Source organism: Nannospalax galili, unplaced genomic scaffold, assembly GCF_000622305.1.
Source record: "Nannospalax galili isolate Female #2095 unplaced genomic scaffold, S.galili_v1.0 scaffold307, whole genome shotgun sequence".
In the NCBI taxonomy this organism is placed as follows: domain Eukaryota; kingdom Metazoa; phylum Chordata; class Mammalia; order Rodentia; family Spalacidae; genus Nannospalax; species Nannospalax galili.
In genome coordinates, this window is record NW_008359625.1 from 5,127,727 (window position 1) to 5,150,636 (window position 22,910).

Below are 22,910 nucleotides of genomic sequence, written 5' to 3' on the forward strand. Positions count from 1 at the left end.
GTTAACACCAAAATATTTTTTTTCAGGCCAAAATATTCTCTCTTTAATCTACAACATGGTTCCTGGTACTAAAATATATAAATTTAATTTAAAGTACACCCCCCCACCCCTTGCCACCGCCCTTCTGGGGCTCTACTAAACCTCTACTAAACCACTGCCCTTCTGGGGCTCATCTTCCCTCAGCCTCTACTAAACCTCAGGCTCACTTGTTCCATAACCTTCCCTCCCTCCTGGCTCACCGCGATTTTTCCGCTTTTCTCCCAACCCATTCCTTGTACTTTGTCTCCATCTACTGGCTGGTCACGCCACACTCTCATTGCAGGGTTTTTCACTCCTTTCGCTTGCCTTGAAATCACATGTGTATCGGAAAACCCCTTCCTTTCTCTAGATATAGGATGCTATTTCCAGAGATAGGAACACGCAGTACTTCTTGTCCAGGACAGGATCTTGCCTTTCCTCTCCCTGATGATCTAATTGTGGGACGCTGCCTTCTGGGACTTGAAAATAACTCAAAAATAATAACTCGAACCCACACAACAAAAAAAGGATGCTTTCTTTTGGTGCCTGGTTCTTCTCACTCTCATTTTGCATGACCAATGCCAAACTCCTTTTCCTCCTACTGCCTTCCCCGTCTCTCTCTTCTTCATCTGCTGGGCTTTCCTGCCTGATCCTACTTCTACTCCCTATAGAGAGAGGATTTTCTTTGTCTCCCACCTGCTTGGTTCTGTCTCTACCTCCTACCTGCTTTCTCGGTTCTTTCTCTATTTCCTCTTTGCTCTGTGCATAATCTGTCGCTATGGGAACCACCCACTCAAAGTCTCAGGGTCTCACACCTCTTGCTTGTCTTCTTAAATCTTTAAAACAACTAGGACTTTCGGATACAATCAGGCCAAAATGCCTGAAGTTCCTGTACACCACTTGCCTGGCCTCAGTATGAGTTAGATAATAACTCTATTTGGCCAAACACTGGAAACTTAAACTTCAATATTTTGAGAGATTTAGAAAATTTCTGCCATGGTAAAGGCAAATGGTCTGAATTACCATACAGCCAAGCTTCCTTTGATCTCCACGCTAATCCCTCCCTCTGGGTCCCATGTTCTTCCCATCAGGTTCTTCTGGCCAAGACAGTTTCATGGGATCCCAACCTGCCAGGGGCCTTCACTCCCCCACGCCCCCACCTCAGCTTTTGATCCTACCATAGCCGATAAACTACCTCTAATTGGGACCCAGCCCCAACCTCCTCCTCTCCCCAGCCTGAGGCACAGCCAAGTCCTCCCCCTGCTCTCCCCTTGTTATACTCTCCCTTGCCTTCCATTCCAGGGCCCAACCCAACTTCCCTCTTCCCCGCTTTGAACCCTCTCTCCACGATCTTCCCCCTCCCCTCTCTGGCGCCACTCTAAGTCCGTCACCCACTCTCCTTCCACTGACTCTCCTCTACTTGAAGAAATCCAAAACCTTAAACATTTCCTTGCCAAATATTCCCTAGTCTCCCCTATTCTGGCTTCGAGCTCAAATAACCCATTTATCTCTCCTGTATCTACTTCTACTTCGATTCCAGACCCCACCTCCAATACCCATGCCCCTGCGTCCCCTCATGGACAGGACACCCCTTCTCCCAACCCCTCTCCTATGTCAAGCCATACCTGCTCCCACACCCAGTCTCAACTCCCTGCCCATGGTATCTTTCCCCCTCCAGGAGGTGTCAAACATGGACCGGATGGTCAGGGTCCATGTCCCTTTGTCTCTTGGAGATCTTTCCCACCTCAAACGAAAAAGAGGCTCTTTTCTACTAATCCTACACACTTCAAGATTTTTTAAAATACATCACTTGCACCTATGATCTAACCTGGACTGTCCTGCCCCATGTGTTTTGAGATAGCCCTCACCTCTTTGGACAAGCTCTAGCCCGGGATTTAACTTCCCTAGACCTTAACCCCTCCACCATCCTGTAACATGTAGATGACCTACTTCTTTGCTCTCCATCTCTCTCAGTCTCCAAGGCACACACAATCAAACTCCTTAATTTTCTGGGTACAAGGGATATAGGATATTTTCAGTTAAGACTCACCTTTCTCTCCCTCAAGTACTTGGGGTTCCTTCTCACACCTACATTCCGCCGTTTAACTATAGATAGAACAAATTACCTAAGATTTTAAAGCCTCCCACAACCAAGGAGAAAATTCTATCTCTTCTAGACATTGCAGGGTACCTACACACCTGGATTCCTAACTTTGCCCTCTTTACAAAGCCGCTCCACGAAGCTTCCAAAGGGAACTTCCCTGAGTCTCTTGACCCCTTAGGGCCTGTTACAACAGCATTCCACACTATCTGGGAAGCGCTCTTAAAGGCACCGTCTCTGGTTCTCCCCAACGTGGAATGTCCATTTCTTCTCTACACAACTGAGAATAAGGGCCAAGCATTAGGGGTTTGGGGACAGATGAGGGGGTCCCACTTTTGTTCCAGTAGGTTATCTCTAAACAGCTTAATACTACCATCCAGGACTGGCAACCTTGTCTCTGTGCTCTGGCCACTACTGCTCTCCTGGCTCCAGAGGGAATTAAGCTCACTTTGGGTCAGCCCATCTCTGTCCTTTCCCCCCACCAGCTTAAGGATTCTCTTGCCAATCTAGCTCCCTCTAAACTACAACTCTTTCATGTCACATTTCTTAAAAACCCCTCGCTCACCCTTGATTCTGCCCTCCTCTCAATCCAGCTTCCCACCTCCCAGTGAACCACTCACTCACTTGTGCTTGGAAACTCTTTAGGAACTCTCCTATCAGGATCCCTTAATTTCCCCAAATCCCCTACCAAACCCAACCCTAACTTGGTTTATGGATAGAAGTTTAACTCTCACCCCAACAGTGTCCTACAGGCCATAGTATCTCTCACAGATGTCACTGAGTCAGGACCCCTACCACTTGGAACCATGTCACGAAAAGCCAAACTTGTGACATTAACCAGGGCCCTAATTTTAGCCTAATTTTAGACGACCTCTTCCTCCAAACATCCCTCCCCTCCACACTACTATTTACTGGCCTTCACCCTTCTAAGGAAACTACTCAGGGAACATGCTGACTGGATTATCCCCCAGGCTTCTAAAGGCCAAACTGACCACCCTCTTCAACCTGAAAATCATGCCTACCTACGGGTTCATGACCAACAGAAAGGAGTGAAGGAAACCTTCCAGCCCAGTTGGTCCTCACCTGGTGATCCTGTCTACTCCGACTGCAGCCAAGCTCTTGGGACAACCTGGTTGGATTCATCTCTCCAAATTAAAACTGGCCAAGGAACACAGCAAGTACCAGGCCACCAGTATTGGGTCTCTTAAAAGTCTTGAACCCCACCTCAGCCATTCCCCACCACACCTACTCACTGTGTTTCTATAAATTTAAAATGAGACAAAGATAATATATTGATAATCTTAAAATTTCTAAGGTCGCAGCTTAGTCAACTAGTCTAAGGATGTCTAGTCAATGTTTACTTAAGGATGTTGCCCAAGCTCTATGTACATAGCACATGGTAATTAATATACCAGACTGGTGTTACTAACCTTGTTGGATGTTTAACAGCCAGACTCTAAGGCCTGTATTAATCTGGTCAGAGGGACTTAAAGGGACATATTTTTGTTCCTTGCCCTCCAAGGTCAAACAAGTTCAGGGGCTATGGAGCAACTCTCAAAATGTCCTGTAACTTTGGTGAGTCACCTGTCCTCTTGTTCAGGGAGGCCATGGAGACCCCAGAAGATGGACTTAAACCAGTGTCCAGTCCACAAAGAGGAGGGTCAACAAAGAGGAAACATTTCCTCCATGCTTCCAAGCGAAGCCCCGGGCAGGCAAGACCTCTTGACTTATCTTCACGTAGATGGAACTGGTAAAAGAAAAGCCTGAGGAGCCAGGGGCTCCCCCCAAAGCCCATGTGACCCCTGAGGTCCAAATCCTCATACGACCTAAGAGTAAAAATAAATTGGTTTATTTGGGCTAACAGTATAGTCTTAAACATCCAAAAAGAAAGTATAACCAAAAATTAAAGTCATTAGTATATTTTAAGGGTTCGAGGGATTACACAACCCAGACATTAGACATAAGTTCTTATGTTATTTAGACAATTATCTCTCATTGATGATTTTATTACTAGTAAGACACTACTCAGATGTAAGATTTCAAATCTTGGTCTGCAATACTGTAGTGCCCACCTAAGGGAGGCAACGCACTATTGTTCCAGCCTAAAAACTTAAATGATGGCTAAATTTGTTTTCTTTCCCTATCTAGAAGCCTTTGAGAGGTAACTGACACTGATTCTAGCCACTGCAACAGCTGTCAAAATGCCTGAAAATAAATCCTGAGTCTATCACTCTCAAGTTCAGCCCTGGCAGAAAAAATAAATAAATAAATAAAAAATGAGCTATTACCTTGGTGCTAACCATTGTTCCTTGCCTCTTCATGTATTTTCAGGACCAAAATCCCAAAACTAACTCTTACTCTCATACTAATTTTAATCAGTTGTTACTTTCCTTCCCTCCACATGTATACAAGCCCCTGTCAACCATCGAGGACCCTGTTGAGGTGCATCAAGAGGGAACCCCCACTGTCTGATAGACCCCTAATCCAGCCTCCCCCTCTGTCCAGCAGGAAGTAGCAAGACGACAATGGCACCCCCTATCCTATAATACAAAAGGCTGGAATGTTAAGGTTCAGATAGCCCCGCCCCCTCACCAACATGGTCTCAAGGATTTCTCAAGATCCTGAGAAAAGGGAACTAAGCTGATAAGCAGCCTGGTCTTTGAAGTCAAGAGAAGCAGACTTTTCTCCACTGTGTGTCAGGCTTCCCCTTTGATTTCTAAAGAGGACAGGTTTTAACAGTCCTGTTCTTCCACTTCCCCCGACCCAACTTAAAAAAAAAATACATCTTCCTGTCTTCTGCAGGAAGCAGAAGCCTCCCCCCTTAAAAAGACCCCAGCTCACGACCCGGGGCAGACATGTTCCCTGCTCAGAAGGGAATCTGTCCCACGTGTTCCTTTGCTATTAACTCTATTCTGATGGAGTTTTATCCATGTCCTGGTGCTTTCTCCTGATCAACCCTATTTGTCAAATGGCTACTTTTTATCTATCACAAGGCATCTTCAAAGGGTGCTTTATCCTACTCTGTGAGATGGGCAGAATATCTTAGAAATACAATTTTGTGGCTTTTTTTTTTTGGTCTTTTTGAGACAGGGTCTCCCTGTAGCCCCAGCTGGTCTGGAACTCACAGAGATCTGTCTGCCTCTACCTCCTGAGTGCTGGGAGTAAAGGTGTCCACCACCAGACCTGGCTAGTAATACATTTTACTAATGAGGAAATTGTAGTTAATGTTGAAAAGCAAATGTTGAGGACTGGAAGCCATATGTTTCTGGCATTAGGAATCACCGATGGTCTTTTGAATTCCCTTAGTAGCTAACACAATGCTCAGGCATGTAGCAGCTGATCAGTTAATTACATGCTTGCTGAATGAACAATTAGATTAATGAAGAGTGACTAGACATATATAGAGTTTGGTATTAATTAAAAATTAATAATCAAGCCGGGCGTGGTGGTGCACGCCTTTAATCCCAGCACTCGGGAGGCAGAGGCAGGCGGATCTCTGTGAGTTCAAGGCCAGCCTGGTCTACATAGTGAGCTCCAGGACAGCTGGGGCTACAGGGAGATCCTGTCTCAAAAAGACCAAAAAAAAAAAAAAAATTAATAATCATTAGACACATGTTGAAAGAAATGCTGGCAGCTCACATCTTGAAAATGGGTTATATTTCAAAGTTCTTACAAATCTAGGTTGAATTGTGCTCTATGCTTTGTTTTCCAGCAGAAATTTTTAAGTGGTGATTAATTCAGAAATCTGTCCATAAAAGTCCATTTAACACATTATAAAATTAAAAGCTACAGGAGAATTCATTTGAATTTTGTTTTTTTTTGGTCTTTTTGAGACAGGGTCTCCCGGTAGCCTCAGCTGTCCTGGAACTCACTATGCAGACCAGGCTGGCCTCAAACTCACAAAGATCTGCCTGCCTCTGCCTCCCAAGTGTTGGGATTACAGGCGTGTGCCACCATGCCCAGCCTCATTTGAATTTTAAAGTCATCAAACTCCACCTTTGTAACTTGGAGATAGAGGAGAAAAAGACAGATGAACGTTTGTGGAGATTCTGAGTCTTTTAGGTATTTACATGGCCTCTTTATGTTCTTCATTTCCCTACAGACCGAAGGCATCCTATTCCCTTTGAAACAAGGCAGCATTGGTTCTTCTGTTTTGTTTTCTAGTGGGGATTATGAATGTTCTTTGGCCCACATGTGAAATGGAGAGAGAGAGACTGGGAAGGTGTGCTAGCTTTAGATGTCTGTGATTACTAGCTAAGAGATGGAAGACAGAAAGAAGAAGAAGGCTGAGTAAGAAAATATGCGAGTATTGCTGAGATCAAGTGAGCTATAACTGTTGAAAGACAAAGCAAAAGGAGTATGTTGTGTGTGGGTCTTTCAGGAGAATAAGCGGGGAGGGGGAGCCCAACAGTAGGTCACAGTTTTCCACTTGGTTGCTATTTCTAATGAGCTTGAGGAAGAAAGGCGATCCTGCAGAGCATGAACTGCTGTGAATGAGCGAAGGGACGATGCCAGGGTCATTTATTCCCTGTCATGCTCAGGCACTGCTATGCTGCATGTTAAATACGGACTTTGTTTTCCAGCTTAATTGACACCTTACCCCCAAATCCGAGGAGGTAAGCATCATTAGCCCACTTTATTGAAAAAGAAACTGAGGCTCATAAAGGTTAAATAACCTGTCCCAGGTCTTGCAGAGTCAGCATGGAACCCAGTTCTGGCTGGTTTCAAAGTGTTTCCAGCGGCTGGAGCGATAGCTCAGTGGTTAAGAGTACTGGCTGCTCTTGCAGAGGACCTGGGTTTGATTCTCAGCACCCACATGGTGGCTAACAACCATTCATAACTCCAGTTCCAGGGGATCCACACCTTCTTCTGACCTCTGCAGGCACTGCATGACAGGGGTGCACTTACAAACATGCAGGCAATACACTCATACACACAAATAAAAATAATAGCTGTGGTGGCACATGCCTTTAATCCCAGCACTTGGGAGGCAGAGGCAGGCAGATCTCTGTGAGTTCAAGGCCAGCCTGGTCTACATAGTGGATTCCAGGACAGCTGGGGCTACAGGGAGACCCTTTCTCAAGAAGACCAAAAAAAAAAAAAGAAAAAGTGCTTCCATCCAATGAGTAGAGAGTGAGTGGGCTGTGGGGACAGTGCACATACTCTCCTGTTACTAGTCAGAAATTTACCTGGAGGATGGACGAAGCTGCAGAAGACGCATGACTTAGGGGGCTTATTTAGTCACCTGTCTACTTATTCCTGAGAGCCAATTAATTAACTGATTATTGAGATACTATCACCGTGTAACTCAGGGTGGCCTTAAATTTGTGATCCTTCTGTCTTAGCCTCCTGAGTTCTGAGATTACAAATACATAGCACCACATTCAACCCAAGAGCTCTTTATTCAGAAAATGTACCAGGCAGGCTCTCAGGGTGGTATGGAGATTATCCAAGGGTAGCAGGGGGTAATCTGTCCTATGTTTCTGGCAAACGGAGAACAGCCCAAAGGGGCCACAGGGAGTTGGGGACAATTGGGGGCTGTCATATGGCTTTATACTGGTCAAGGAGGGCATTATGGTGGTACTGGGAAGAGGGCCAAGGGAAAGATACAATTGCTCATGAAAACAGCACAGCAGGGTGTCCATTAGGAAGTTGGCAAGTTGCATGGGTGGAGCTCTGTAAATAGACACAGGGGTATGTGGTACTGGTAGGTGGTGAGCTGGAGGTCATTGGGGTCTGTGGAAAGTGAATTCCTATCTACAAGACATGACTGCTAACTAAAGAGGTACATTCAACAAACATCATGGAGCTTACTCTTCCAAATACACCATGTTCTGTCAAGCCTTCCCTGGGTACCTGTGTCTCAAACTTCTTTTTTTTTTGGTCTGTTTGAAATAGGGTCTCCCTGTATTCCCAGCTATCCTGGAACTCACTATGTAGACCAGGCTGGCCTTGAACTCACAGAAATTTGCCTGCCTCTGCCTCCTGGGACTAAAAGGCGTGCACCATCATGCCTGGCTTTTTTTTTTTTCTTTCAAACTTCTTAAAAATACTTTTTAGACTTGCTTAGGGATTTGAGATGCTCTTCTGCATTCTATCACTGGTGACAAACATTTATATTTCCTGAGAGGAATTTAATTCTGAGAAAAATCCAGGTCATCCAGAGCCAGGTATGGAGAGTTACACAGGTGATTAAACAATGTAATGGAGTTCTGGGTGGAAAATGATGGCTAACTGTAAGTTAATCAAGTTGACTTTTTGGTACATTATTTAAGTGCCTTTCATTATACCAAAGCCATAGCCCATATAACCTGTGTCAGTAATAGATACAACTCCCAGCCCAGACACACTGCTTGCCACAGAAGGGTTTTCTGTTTACCTCCAGTCGGCCAGTTGCTGAGTGCCTGCCATGGTCTCAGGAATCACAGTCGCATGCTGCACTGATGTATGAGTAGCTACTCCTGTTAGTTGCTGCCAGGCTGGGGGAAGCAGGATCTGTTGGGCCCCACCTGGCCAGGCCTGCTGTAGGACAAGACATTCACAGTTATCACAACTGTTAATCACCTAGTTGATGTGCAAGGGTCCAGAACTTACTCTGTAGAGAGATTGTACAAGATCTTATGATGGGTGTAGAAGTATAGGCTGGTCTCTGGTTTCACAAACCAAGCAGAGACAACAGATGAGTAAGTATAGAGCCACAGAGATATATGGAAGACATTTGTTTATCTTAAAAGATGATTTCCTTATGAATTTGCTTGGCTGAACAATCCTTGGGTTTCTAAAAATCCATTGTGGACTTGTTCTGTCATCTGTGTACAAGCGCCTAAGCCAGCTGAATTGGGTCAGATGGGGTCAGAGCCTTGCCCTCCAGGAAGCTTTCTATCTAATGTCCTAGATTTGAGACTTAGAACTTTTATTGGTTAGATGTAGTCTCCCCTTGTGGCTTTGAATCTCAGTTTATACAACTTGGTGACCATCAACTATCTGGTGCCAGCCTACGCCTGAAAGCACATGGTAAGCAGTAACACTTTTAGCTGCGACGATCAGCTTAAATGACAGTGACCTCAACTCCTGAAGACAAAGGTGAGACACTGGTAGGAACTCAAGGCTTCCATCTTCACAATACTAAAAATTTTTGTTGCTTTCTTCCTTAGACTGCTTGGTGAGTGTGCACATGTGCAATGTGCTTTAAGGTCTCTGGGCCTTCCACGTCTTCTCTGCTTGCTTTGGTCATTACATGATTCTGGCTGAACACATATGTGTCCATAGTTGGACACCTAAAAGACCACCATTAAGGTGAGATGCTTTTTGGACAGGTCAAGGATTTAGGGGCTTGTTATCACAGTTATAGCTCTCTCTTCTCATGCAGATGCACATGACTAAGATTGAACAATTTGTCTAATTAGTGGTACTCCACAGACTGGGCATGTGCTTAATATGTATGTTTGGACTCATTTATAAACAAGCACTTCTAGAAATGGACAACATTTCAAGTCAAGGCTTAAGAAGCAGTGATGCTTACAAAAATGATAGACTTATATTTCAGATCTGCGCATGTCTCGGTCCCATCATTCTTATGTTATCAGCCTGTGGGATCTGGTATACCTTTTTTGATACTGCTTGTTTGCTTACTGACCTTTTTGGATACAGGCAGGAAGCTCAGAGACCACAGATCATATCATACTTAAAGAAAAGTCTGTTGACAAAATGAAAGAAACAATTCTACCAAGTCTATTAACTATAGTTAATTGTATTACAGGTTTACAGAATTCACAGAAAGGAGACACATAATTTAATTGGTTGAAATAGTTATTAACGCATGAGCTGGGTGTGGTGGCCCATGCTTTCAATTCTAGCACTCAGGAGGCAGAGGTAGGCGGACCTCTGTAAGTTCATGGCCAGCCTGGTCTACATACAGAGCTCCAGGCTAGACAGGGCTACATAGTGAGACCCTGTAAAAAAAGGAGTACCAATTTCATTGACTGTATGATTTTTATTATTTAGTCATCTGGAGCTCATTTCCAATCTTATGAAAATATGAATTTTGACTGATGTCATTAAAAATGCAGCTTGATTAAAAAATGTATCTTGATATCAAGATAAGGTGCCCTTTTATTTTTTCCATTTCCCTAAAGTGGGTATTAGAATTTTATTTCAAAATCATGAGGGAAAAGACTATTTTTTTATCTCTTTCACTGACTGATACATTCAGCTCATTTCAGATGACATTTCATCAAATATCTGTAAATATTTTATTTCTTATTTTTGTTTATGTGTATGAGTATATTGCCTGCATGTATGTAAGTTCACCCGTGTCATGCAATGCCCGTGGAGGTCAGAAGAGGGTGTCAGATCCCCTAGAACTGGAGTTACAGATGGTTGTTAGCCACCATGTGGGTGCTGGGAATAGAATCCAGGTCTTCTGCAAGGGCAGCCAGTGCTCTTAACCACTGAGCCATCTCTTCAGCCCCATCTTTTAAAAAATATTATTTTGTGTATGTATGATGTGTGCGTATGTTAATGTGGGCACACATGTTCCATAGCAAACGTGTGGAAGTTAGGAGACAACTTTTGGGGGTTGGTTCTTGCTTCTTCTTTCCACTGCTGGATCTAGGGACTGAACTCAGGTTATCAGGTTTAGGTGGCAAGCACTTTTACCTGCTGAACTATCTCACTGGCCCTTGATTTTTAAAATTTATTTTAAAAACAGAATCTTGCTATGCAGCCTAGGCTGACCTTGAACTCAAGATTGTCTTCACCTTGGTGTGCCAAGTGCTGGATTATGGGCATGTGACAATATACCTGGCTGGTGCTAATATTTCTTGATGCATATTTTGTGTCAAGCACAGAGTTAAGTCATAAATAGATTTTCTGACATCTTAACATCAGTCCTATGAGGTAGGGACTATTATTTCCTCCTATTTTTTAGGTGAATAAACTAAGAGATTAAATAACTTGGTTAGTAATATGGCAAATTATTTATTATTCTCTCTGAACCTAACTAACATGATAGTGAAGGAATAAAACATATACAGTCATAAAGGCAAGGAGAGCAGAGGACAGACAGTAACAGTTAACACAATTTTAGAAGTACGACAACACATGGACAGTTACTGAGGAACTTAGCAGAATGAATGGTTCTAAGTAAGTAAGGTAAGTCAGCATATGAAACCCTGCAAGTTCCTAGATCCCTGGTGTGCAGGTTTATACTGTCCCCAGAGCCAGAGACTGGTTGACACGCCAGGAAAACTGAGAACTTCAAGAAAAAAGAGTTAGAGATATGACATTTGAGGATAAGGGGTCTGCCAGTGAAACTGCAGGGCTTGCCTCTTCATAGGGAAGCCCATGTTCTGAACTTTCTCCTTTCAACTACCAGCTTTTTCAATATGCTGAGCAGATTTTAAGTGCTTCAGTCTTAAATATACACAAACAGCCAAGGGTAGCCTTGAGAAAGCTTCTAACATGAAAGAGACCAAAACAAAAATAAAAATGAAATTCAGAAGAAACAGAAACAGTAGGAATCAGAAGAGGATTTCTAAAGCTGTCTATAATTAATGTCCACAGAATTTTAAAAAATATGTATTTTACTTCATAGGGAGTAAGATAGGGAGTAAGTAACTCTCAGAAATGGAAACTATGACAATTGTAGATTCAGGTTAAATCAACTTGGAGGGTTATAACACTAGACTATTTTTCAAGTAAGCAGAAGGTAGCACTCTCCCCTGCTATGATTAAAGGACTGAAAAACTCAGGAGTGCTGAACCTGTTGGTTCCACCAAACTAAAAGAATAAGGAATGTCTATTTTAGCTAGTTGTAAGACACACTTAATATTCCTAACAGAGATGGTTCCTGGATTACTTGGAGTTGAGTGTGCAAATACAAAAAAGGGTCTTTAATTACCTTTGAAAATACATAGGAAATCTATAGATTTTAAGCTCACATTAGAGGAGCACTGGGAGGCTGGTCTGGACTTTTGACACTCAGACAAAAGGTGAGCAAATATACTTGCCCCTGGATTGAGCTGTAATTCTCTTCTTTGATTTATAGTGGCCTTTTCTGAACTCCCCATATGGAACTAAGCAAACAAATGAAAGCTAAAAGGACTAGTGAGAGGAAGGGAAGAGCCTGTTTTAAATGTAGAAGGTTCTCTGTTGACAACCTTTCAATATGGCACAATTTTGTGTCACCATAGCTGGTGCTAGTAGTCACTTGCAGTGTCAGTTTGGATGTAAGAATAAAGAGATGAAGGATGGCTAATACCAATCTTAACTAAATTGTTTTAGAAAACAGAAGAGGTAACAATATCCAAGTAGATAGGAGACTGCTGCAAGTGTGTACTCGAATCAGATAAGGATTCCATAAGGAAGGGAACTCACATGTCATTTCTTACCAACGAACACAGAAGCAAAAACACTAATCACAATAATTGCAAACTGAGCTCAAAGAGCATGCCACCAGGGCTGGAGAGATGGCTCAGTGGTTAAGAGCTCTGGCTGTGTTTGCAGAGGACCTGAGTTCAGTTCCCAGCACCCACATGGTGGCTAACAACTGTTGGTAACTCCAATTCCAGGGGATCTGATGCCCTCTTCTGGCCTCCACAGGCATTACATTCACAGGTGCACTCACATTTAAGCAAGACACTCATACACAGTTAAAAAAAAAAAAAAAGAGAGAAGCATGCCATCATATCAAGTACAACATGATCAAATAAAAGTTAATCTCATGGGGCTAGAGGGATGGCTCAGCAGTTCAGAACACTGGTTGTTCTTGCAGAAGACCTGGGCTTGAATCCCAGCACCCACATGGCAGCTAACAACTGTCCGTAAGTCCAGTTCCAAGGGATCCAACAGCTTCTTCTGACATCTGTGGGCATTGCACGACACAGGTGTACTTACCTACATGCAGGCGATACACTCATACACATAAAAAAGTTAATCTCATAAATACAGGGCTATTTTTAAAATTTTTTATTTATTTTTTTATTTTATATGTATGAGTTGTATTGCTTACATGTACCTAAGTGCCACCCGTGTTGTGCAATGCTTGTGAAAGTCAGAAGAAGGTGTTGGATCCCCTGGAACTGAAGTTAGTATGGTTGTTAGCTGCCATGTAAGTGCTGGGAATCGAACCCAGGTCCTCTGCAAGAGCAGTCAGTGCTCTTAATCACTGAGCCTTACAAACTCTATTAACATAATTGCATATAGGTCAGAGAACAAAAGCCACATGGTTATTCAAATAGATGAGAAAATATATTTATTTAAAAATTAAAACATGATGAAGTGTTTCTATCAAATATTTATAGCAAATAAAATATCTCCCAAGGGAAACAGCTAGAATTTCCTTTAAGAAAAAAAGTTAGGTAGAAGTAAAGGATGCCCAATATCACCAGTTATTAAACATCATTTTAGACTGTCCTACTCAGCATATAAGAACAATTAATGAAAAGTGTAAGAATCAGAGAGTTAAGAAACAAAACTCTATCATCTGCAACTATAAATTCAAGAGAATTCATAAAAACAGGATTGTGAGATAACAATCCCAATAAACAAAAATCAGCGATATTCCTATGAACCAAGGGCAAAAATTACAAAGTATAATTAATAAAATTGCTATCAACACAAATTGTAAAATAAGAATTACTCCAAGGGAAAACTTGGGAAAAGTAAAAAAAATTATAACTCTTTATATCATGTTCATAGATAAAATGACATAATATTATAAAAATGTCAATTATGGAGCTGGAGAGATGGCTTAGTGGATAAGAGTACTGACTGCTCTTGCAGAGGACCCGGGTTCAATTCCCAGCACCCACATGGCGGCTATGAACCGTCCTCGTCCTGAACTCCAGTTCCAGGGGAATCCGAAGTCCTCTTCTGACCTCTGCAGCATTGCACGACACAGGTGCACTCACATACATGCAGGCAATATACTCATAAAATAAAAATAAATAAAATATTTTTTAAAATGTCAATTATTTCTATGGGGCTGGAGAGATGGCTGAGCGGTTAAGAACACTGGTTGTTCTTGCAGAAGGCCCAGGTTCAAATCCCAGCACCCACATGGCAGCTAACAACTGTCCATAACTCCAGTCCCAGGGAATCCGACAGCCTCTTCTGACCTCTGCAGGCATTGCACGACATGGGTGCACTTACCTACATGCAGGCAATACACACATACACATAAAATAAAAAATTTAAAAATTGTCAATTATTTCTAGAGATAAATTCAATGAAAGTCTAATAAGTAAAAGTCAGGTCTTTTGTTTTTTGAAACCAACATTTTTATGGAGAAATGATGATAAAATGCACATAGCAAAGAAGAGACCAGAATATACAAGGAAAAATTGGAGAACTATTTAGGAACAGGGTATGACCTACAAGATACCAAAACATACAGTTGTGAGGGTTAGCAGCAGCATGTTAGAGAAGCCAGCAGATTACGGGAGCCCAGAACAGACCTATGCAATTTGACTACACATAAGTTAAAAAAAAGGAAAACAACTTCTATTTAATAGTCAGTATAAATAATCTTGGAGAACACTTTGGGAAAAGCCATTGGGAACCTACCTTATAAATAAAGGTGACATTAAACCAACAGGTCAAGCCACTATACAGAAGTAGTCAAGTAGTCTAGCATGGTGGTGAAAATATGGATGATGGCCAGGCGTGGTGGCACATACCTTTAATCCCAGCACTTGGGGAGACAGAGGCAGGCAGATCTCTGTGAGTTCAGGGTCAGCCTGGTCTACATAGTGAGTTCCAGGCCAGCTGGGGCTACAAGGAGACACTGTCTCAAAAACACCAAAAAAAAAAAAAAAAAAAAAGGATGATGGTATTAGCTATCTAGGGTTTATGTCCTCATTCTGATGTTCCTACATCTAGGCTGCTGTATAACTGTTTTATTTGGGGACAGGGTTTTGCTAGGCAATCCAGAGTGGCCTAGAACTTACTATGTATCCCAGCCTGGCTTTCAACTCAAGGAATTCTCCTGCTTCAGCTTTCTGAGTATTGGAATTATAGGTGTATGCCACCAGACTTGGTTGCTGTGTGACTTTGAACAAGTTCCTGTGTTTCAGTTTTCCTACTTGTCAAATAGTGTTGTAGGGATTAAATAAATTAACAGCTGCAACCAGGCATAGTGGTGCATGCCTTTAATTCTAGCACTTCAGCAGAGGTAGGCAGATCTCCTGTGTGTTCAAGGTCTACATAACACGTTCCAGGCCAGCTAGGACTATGCATTGAGATCCTGTCTCAAACAAAACAAAAGAGGACAGGACAGGATAGGACAAAACACAATACTGTAAAGTGCCTAGCATAAGGAAAATATATTTGTTTAGGGTTAAAGTGTCTTTAAGGATCAACTGATGGTATTGGACCAGTGCAATTACCTTAAATTCATGTAACATTTATTTTCAATCATTTTTTATCTCTGTGATCTCATGTGGATAGATAAGTAAGGTTCCAGCCCGTAGCTCCTGAGAGTGTTTTTTTTCCAACTATTAAAACAAGAGGATAATCTCCAGGGTTCCTTTTGGTTCTAAAAAACTGTCTATTTTAGCCGGGTGTCGTGGCGCACGCCTGTAGTCCCAGCACTTGGGAGGCAGAGGCAGGCAGATCTCTGTGAGTTCAAGGCCAGCCTGGTCTACATAGTGAGTTCCAGGACAGCTGGGGCTAAAGGGAGACCCTGCTTCAAAATAAAACAAACAAACAAACAAACAAAAAAACCACCTGTCTATTTTACAAGAAAGACATTTGAGGCAAAGAGATGTTAACTGACTCGCCTTAGGTCATCGAGAATTACTAGCAGATTTAGGATTAAAACCTAGGTTTCCAAGATGGATTTGCATCACAAAGGTACAATAATAATTTCCCCAGAGACTCTGTATCTAAATTTCTTCTTGGAATTGTCAGTAGATACTTGGGGAGGTAATTCACTAGGGGATCATTTAGAATATTACTGACATATTCCACCAACTAGAAGCTCCAAACTCATTACCAGAGAGGGAGTTAGTAGAGATACAGATCTTTCAGAAACATTTTTACACGGACAATAACACAGAAGAGAGAATTACCTGGGCAAGCAGACCTGGCTGTATCTGAAGAGGCTGAGCTCCGGGCGCTTGAGTGACAATGGGAACAGCATTTTCCATTCGTACTGAGTAGCCAGCATGCTTGGAGGGAGAGGCCTGCAGGCCTGTTTAGGACATGGATGAGGGATAAGAGGAAGGGGAGTGACTGAAAGATAAAAAGATCCTTCCTAGCAGCTGAGTCAGCTTTACTGCTCAGCTTTGGGCTGTTTTCCCCTTTCCCCTTTAGTTTCTGAGGTTAAAAGCATCCCCCGCCAAAATAAATAAATAAATAGTGTGTATGGTCAAAAATGGGGCACTCAGGCTGACAAGTTACAACTGGAAAACAAGGGCCTCTGCCAGTGGAGATATATCCAAGCGTCAGAGCAAAGGATGCTGGAAGCAGAGTAGATGGCTCTCTTTGGATTATACAGACTGAACGTGAGCACCCATGTACATGCTGCTCACAGGGGTGGTTTGCAACATCCATTCTTGAGCTTTCTGTATAATTGTGACAAGGTACACAGTCATCTCTAGCTGCCTAGAGTCTGCAGGAGAAGCACGCTGGGATCATGGCCAAGGATAGTATTTTTGGGAGGAGGCCCTGGCAGGCACTTTTCAGACAAATTTATATTCTCCATGTGAAGTAGGCTTAGCTGGCTGTCGGAGACTGGCAATTTTGTATAGACAATGCGCAGAGGACATTTCATGTGAGGAAAGCTGGAGCTGACATCAGCATAACAATGGGACCAGACAATGCCCTTCTTCATAGGCAGCTGGCCAGGGCCGCAGTCTCTGGCAGGTGGCGAGAACAACAACAAATGGACTTGGTGCTAGAGTACAAGTCTCATTGTCCCCAGGCTGGTGGCAGTAGGAGAAGAGCCTGGACACCAGCATTCTCATGAAGGAAAGGGAAGAGGGCTTTCTTGCCAGCAAATGGCAGGTGTCAGAACCGTAGAGGTGGTCCTGCAAGAAGCAGGTGAGGAGCCAGCTCAGCCTTACCTTGGAAGCCGGGGGGACACACGATGAGAGCTTGCTGGAAGGGGTCAGGCCGGGCACAAATCTGGGCTGTTCCCGTCTGTAGGGGCATGCTCCGCTGGGCCACCGCGGCCATGGATGCCGCTGAGGGCTGGTAGAGTGTAGATTGGTAGTTTAGTATGGAGACTTCGGGATTGGCTAAGGAAAGAGTGGCACTGGTGGAGGTGGGAGCCTAAAGGAATGGTGGGGATTAAACAAAAATAAACAAAAATAAAAAATGAGGGAGGTGGAATGTTGGGAGATATGAATACTAAATCATAAATGAATTCAAAGGAGAGAAAACAAAAACCAAGAGCAGAAAAGCTAAGAGAGAAGTAGAAATCCAGATGAAAGTCTCCAACAAAGGGAGGTACCTGGATCCTCACAGTTGTGGGACTCAGACAAGGGTAACAAAGGATGTCTGCTCACCATACACTTCACTATTGAAAAGTTGACTTAGTCTAGAGAGCTGTTTAATGAGGGGCTACAGATGAGACACAGCAGAGAGCTTGCCTAGCATGCATGAAGCCCTGGGTTCAATCCCCAGCACTGCATAAAACCAGATATGGCAGTACATTCGTACAATCTCAGCATTTAGGAGGCTGAGGCTGGAGGATTAGAAGTTCAAGGCATCTTTGGCTACATACTGAGTTTGAGGCCCGCTTGGGCTACATGAGCCTCTGATTCAAAACAAAACAAAACAAAACAAAAAACCCCAATGACAACAAAAGAAAGAAAACTGTCTAATGAATGTCGGCCTTCCACTTTATCTGCCTAACATCCCAGAAGGCTAGGTTTCGGTTGAGAGCTTTTGGATTCCTTGGGTCCTACACTGGAACATGGAGATGGGGTGGATGGGAGGAGCTGGGTCTTGCCTTCCTTCTCCTTGTCCTAGGATGGCTCTACCAACTTGAGGGGCTCCAAGTGCACATGTATTGCTCTACTAGCCTACACACCTCAGTTCTGTTCATACTCCCCTCCCCTTGAGGCTGGTGGTGCAATCTATACCTGAGGGGATGAATCCAGGAAGGGGCTCCTGTAGGCCTGGGCCCTGGACACTTAGGTCTTAGAAGCATAGAAGCACATGTACCAGGAAGAAAGCCCAGGAAGAGGTCTGCAAGGAGCCTCTTGCTCAGATCTAGAGATAGTACTGCAGGGCACTGCTACTGCAAAGAGCAGTGTACTACAAACATCTGGAGGGGAGAAGGACCAGTAGAGGCTGGCCTTTCTTGTCTAAGAGGCTGATGAATTGAGAGAATTTAAGTGGCAGTACATTTGACAAGTACAGGTCTTGAAATGATGTTGCTTTCAGAAAGAAAACTGTTATTTGAAATGAACTTCTATGGAAGCAAAGCTATAAGAGGAAAGCAAATCTATGTTGGGAATTCTATGGTTTCTCGCCTCTTAAAAAGCCCTTTTCACACTGATCCTTAAGGAAGGGAGGCAGAGGTTAGCAGGAGCTTCAGATTCAACACTGCCTACAAGAAGCTGTGCCTCTAGAGGACACAAGGACTGAGGAATAAAGGAGGAGTGAGCTATAAGCATAGCTTGGCCATAAAACACAAAGAGAATTTCAAGTGGAGTTATGTGTCAGATTTAATGGATAAAGTCTTGTTTTACCCTTACTTTTTGTGATGCTAGGGGCCTTGCATATACTAGGCAAGCTGTCTACTACTGAGCTATATCTGTAAGCCCAACATGTTTTTTATACTTAGATTTTGTGCTGAATTTCAGTACAAAGCAATTAATTTGTCTGAAAATGATCACAAAATTCTGTGATATGCATATTTGGATTTTCTTTTCTGTCCATCTGTTTGCCTGTCCATCCATCCATCATCTCTCTATCTTAGGGTTTCATTATGTAGCCCTGGCTGGCCTGGAACTTGGTATGTAGACCAGGGTGACCTTGAACTCGCAGAGGTCTGCCTGCCTCTGCTTCCTGAGTGAGATTAAAGATGTGCACCACCATGCCTAGCCTACATATTTGGATCTTGAGCTGTGTATTTGAACTGTGTATGTTTGCAGAATCCTAGAGAGTACCTCCAGGTAGTATGGTTGGAACATGTGCATGTAGAAGTCAGCGTCTGTGTACTGTTACTGTGACACAGCCCACATCTCCTGTGCACTGTTACTGTGACATAACCTGCACCTCCTGTGTTTCCCATACCATCATCTTTCTTGGTAGCACCCCTACCATGTTTCCCCATCACCTTAGACACTTCATGAGAGTCCCCTGCTTGGGGCCCTGGCACCAATGTCCTTCCACTTCCCACTTGACTGAGCTATGTCATTTCTCTGGTTGGTGACTGCTCCTGCTGCATCTACCTTTCACATGTTCATAGACTCCAGGGACTCTTCAGTTGTTGCACCCTGGTGCCCAGGACCTATAAGAGGCTCTGACCAGTGATGTCCTGCCCTCTACTTCTCTTCAATTCTTGGGCACATTACTCTCCTAAAGACTACTCTGCACACCAGCACCTTGCTCTACATGTCAGCAGCCTGCTCACAAACTCCAGTAACAGCCTCATGGATGTTGCATATGCATCCTGGCCCAGTACTTCTTGCTTTCCACCCTCAGGCATCTTCCTTGCTAACTGTATCTTTCTTTGCTCTCTGCCCTTGGCATGGGGCAGCTTAGTCTACTTGTGTTCCTAGCTTACTGTAAGCACAGGCTATTCATCTCACAAGAATCCTTTGACTCAGAGTTTGCTCCAAGTCTCTGTGCTTTGAGATCAGCCTGACTGCAGATATGAGCTACTTCTGTCTCTGTTCTTGCACAGTAACCTGTGGTAGTATGGCCCAACTCCTGTCACAGAGTGCTAGGTAGCACAGTCTGCCTTCAGACTGGTGCCTGCTTGTGAGAAGGGGCTGGGTGATACTTATGACCCTCTGCCCCCACAGCCTTTCAGTATGTCCTGCTATTAGCTCCAGTCCCCACTAGGCACGCAGTTTCCAGTTTTAATCCTGCTTAGGGATCAGCTGAGAGGCATGTGTGAGGGTGAGGGTGTTTTCTACTTCTGTGTCCTCTGTGGTTCTGACAAAGACACCTAAAACAAGCACTACCTGTTTTCTTTTTTTTTTGTGCTTTTCTTTTTAATATTTTATTATTTATATATATTTAAATATTTTCTTTATTATTTTTATTTTATGTGTATGAGTGTATTGCCTGCATATATGTGAGTGCACCTGTGTTGTGCAAGGCCTGCGTAGGACAGAAGAGGCTGTTGGATTCCCTGGAACTGGAGTTATGGACAGTTGTTAGCTGCCATGTGGGTGCTGGGATTTGAACCTGGGTCTTCTGCAAGAACAACCAGTGTTCTTAACCGCTGAGCCATCTTTCCAGCTCCCTATTTTTATATTTTTGTGTGTATGCGTATATTGCCGGCATGTAGGTTAAGTGCACCTGTGTCATGCAATGCCCTTGGAGGACAGAAGAGGCTGTCAGATCCCTTGGAACTGGAGTTACGGACAATTGTTAGCTGCCATGTGGGTGTTGGGATTTGAACCTGGGTCTTCTGTAAGAACATTCAGTGTTCTTAACTGCTAAGCCACCCCTCCAGCCCCTTTTTTGGTGTTTTTGAGACAGGGTCTCCCAGTAGCCCCAGCTGGCCTGGAACTCACTATGTAGACCAGGCTGGCCTCAAACTTACAGGGATCTGTCTGCTTCTGCCTCCTAAGCACTGGGATTAAAGGTGTGTGCCACCATGCCCGGCTGCACTACCTGTCTGTAAGGACAGGGAGGACTACTGAGAACTGTCTTGGTTAACCAACAGAAAAAGAAGCAAAAGCAAGTTCACTGGCAATGCAGGCTTTGCAAGGATGGGTGAAGTGATTCTTGGAAGCAGCAGGAACAGATGTTTAAATGGTTTGACATCCACAAGAACAGGGTGTGAGCTTGGCCTACAAACCCAATTAAAATTCTTGGTAGAAGGATATGTCCAAAAAACAGAAACCCATGGAAATGTAAGTCATGTGGCTGACTCTTAGGATTAAGCCAAGAATACCCAAGGGAGAGTCCTTATTCAGTCTGTTACTAACTGGGATACTTAACAGGTTTTGAAAGCAGAGAAATAAAAAGTTATGGAGTATTGACCCAGCTGCCTTGAGACATAAATGATTATAGATTAGTGACCATTTGGGAAAGGTCCTGTGGTGAGTCTACTGGATATATGCTAAGAGTAATAAAGAACTAGTGTATTATCCTTCTACCAACATAAACTACAGGCATATTTCATTGCTTCTAAAAATCCAAACAAGCAAAAAAACTCCAAGGAGCTCACAAAGGAAGCATGGCACTGGGTCACTAATGGACAAAAGAAGTCCGACTGCATTTAGATGGCAGATGGATTTAGGAAAGCAATCTAGGACCTCCACAGGATTCATCTGTGTGTACATTTTAAAAGTACAGACTCTGAGGCCAGACTGCTGGGATCAAAGCCTAAACTCGTCTCATATGAGACTTGGGTAAGAGGATTGATTGCTTTGTGCCTCAGTTTCCTTCTAAAATGGCAGTGATAATTCCTATTCTACCCCAGTGCTAGAGGACTGAATGATGTCATGCTGAGAAGAGTCTGACACATGAATGCTATCAGTAATGCTGTCATCTCATAACATATCAGAGGCAGGAAAGCATGCTTAGTACTTAGGTCTAAGTCATAACTCTAGTAACATTTAGGGCCCAGTAGTTCCAAGGCCAGAAGACGGAGGTTTGTCCTCAAGATCTTACTTTTGTGGGATGGCATTTCCCTTTCCTTGATGCTCTGAACTACTGTTATACTATACTGCTAACCTTTTCTACTCTAGCCCAGCCTGGCTAGCTTTGGATGGTGTCAGTGCCATGAAGAAGAGGGGTGTTCCTATTTGAGAACTGCCTTTGTAATGAGAAACCCTTTGGGTTTTGCAGTCTTGGTGACACTTTGCAACTGATGTGCTGGCTGCCATATCACAGGTAACATGGAAGCAGATTCTTCTGGTAGAGTCATGGCACCCCCACCCCCTAGGCCCTCAAGTCTGAAGCCTAAGAAGACACCCATGGAAAGGCCGAGGCCTGGGTGAAGGGCCACGTAAGAATGATTTTTTTGACTCCAAGCACTGGCTCTCCACACTATGGAGAGCTGGAGAGCTTCAGAAACACTGATGGCCTCCAGAGGGCAGTCCAGAGTCTGAAGAGAGGGAGAACTGGCAGGTTGGAAACCAAACTAGGAGGGAACAACATGAGTGGCCCAGGAAAGCAGTGTGCAGGAGTAGTAGCTGAAAAGCAGGGCCAGTGGCTCCTCAATGACAGGAGATGTGTCAACAAAGTGGAGAGCCAGGTGACTATAATCATACGTTAAGTTTAGTACATACATATTCCTCTGCTCTGAAGATAGGTGTGTGTGCATGTGTGCGTATGTGTATGCATGTGTGAACAATACACAGGAGCATTGTTGTCATTATAGATTGATATTAAGATGGAAAGATCTAGAAATATTTCTTTGGGGGAACTCACAAGATTGGAAGATGGGAGTAACAGTACAAGTGTCTCAGAATTCTAAAAGCAGTAGTACTCAGGTGTGGAGATTATCCCCTTAGAAACTACTTCCCGAGTGTCATCTGTGTTTCAAGCATTTACTACACTGCTGGACCCTGTCAATCCATCAAAGGCTGGAAATCTGTGGGAAGGAAACCTTAGCTTAGCTTCCTGTTTAAGTGGAGCTACCAGAATTCTG

General features: G+C 43.5%; 1 protein-coding gene across 8 annotated transcripts in view; it reads right to left on the bottom strand.

Moving 5' to 3' along the window:
* The window catches only part of Hipk2 (homeodomain interacting protein kinase 2), a 207,285-nt gene that overhangs the window by 31,761 nt on the left and 152,614 nt on the right, over positions 1 to 22,910 (bottom strand). For 3 of the 8 annotated variants that reach the window (XM_029558852.1, XM_017795684.2, XM_008823498.3), the window contains 3 exons: positions 17,188 to 17,395; positions 16,192 to 16,313; positions 8,499 to 8,641 (listed from right to left, as the gene is read on the bottom strand). In XM_029558852.1, coding sequence (XP_029414712.1) covers positions 8,499 to 8,641; positions 16,192 to 16,313; positions 17,188 to 17,395 — 473 coding nt within the window. The remainder of the gene's footprint in view (positions 1 to 8,498; positions 8,642 to 16,191; positions 16,314 to 17,187; positions 17,396 to 22,910) is intronic. The other 5 variants (XM_017795686.2, XM_017795685.2, XM_008823499.3 and 2 more) reach the window with 3 other exon arrangements.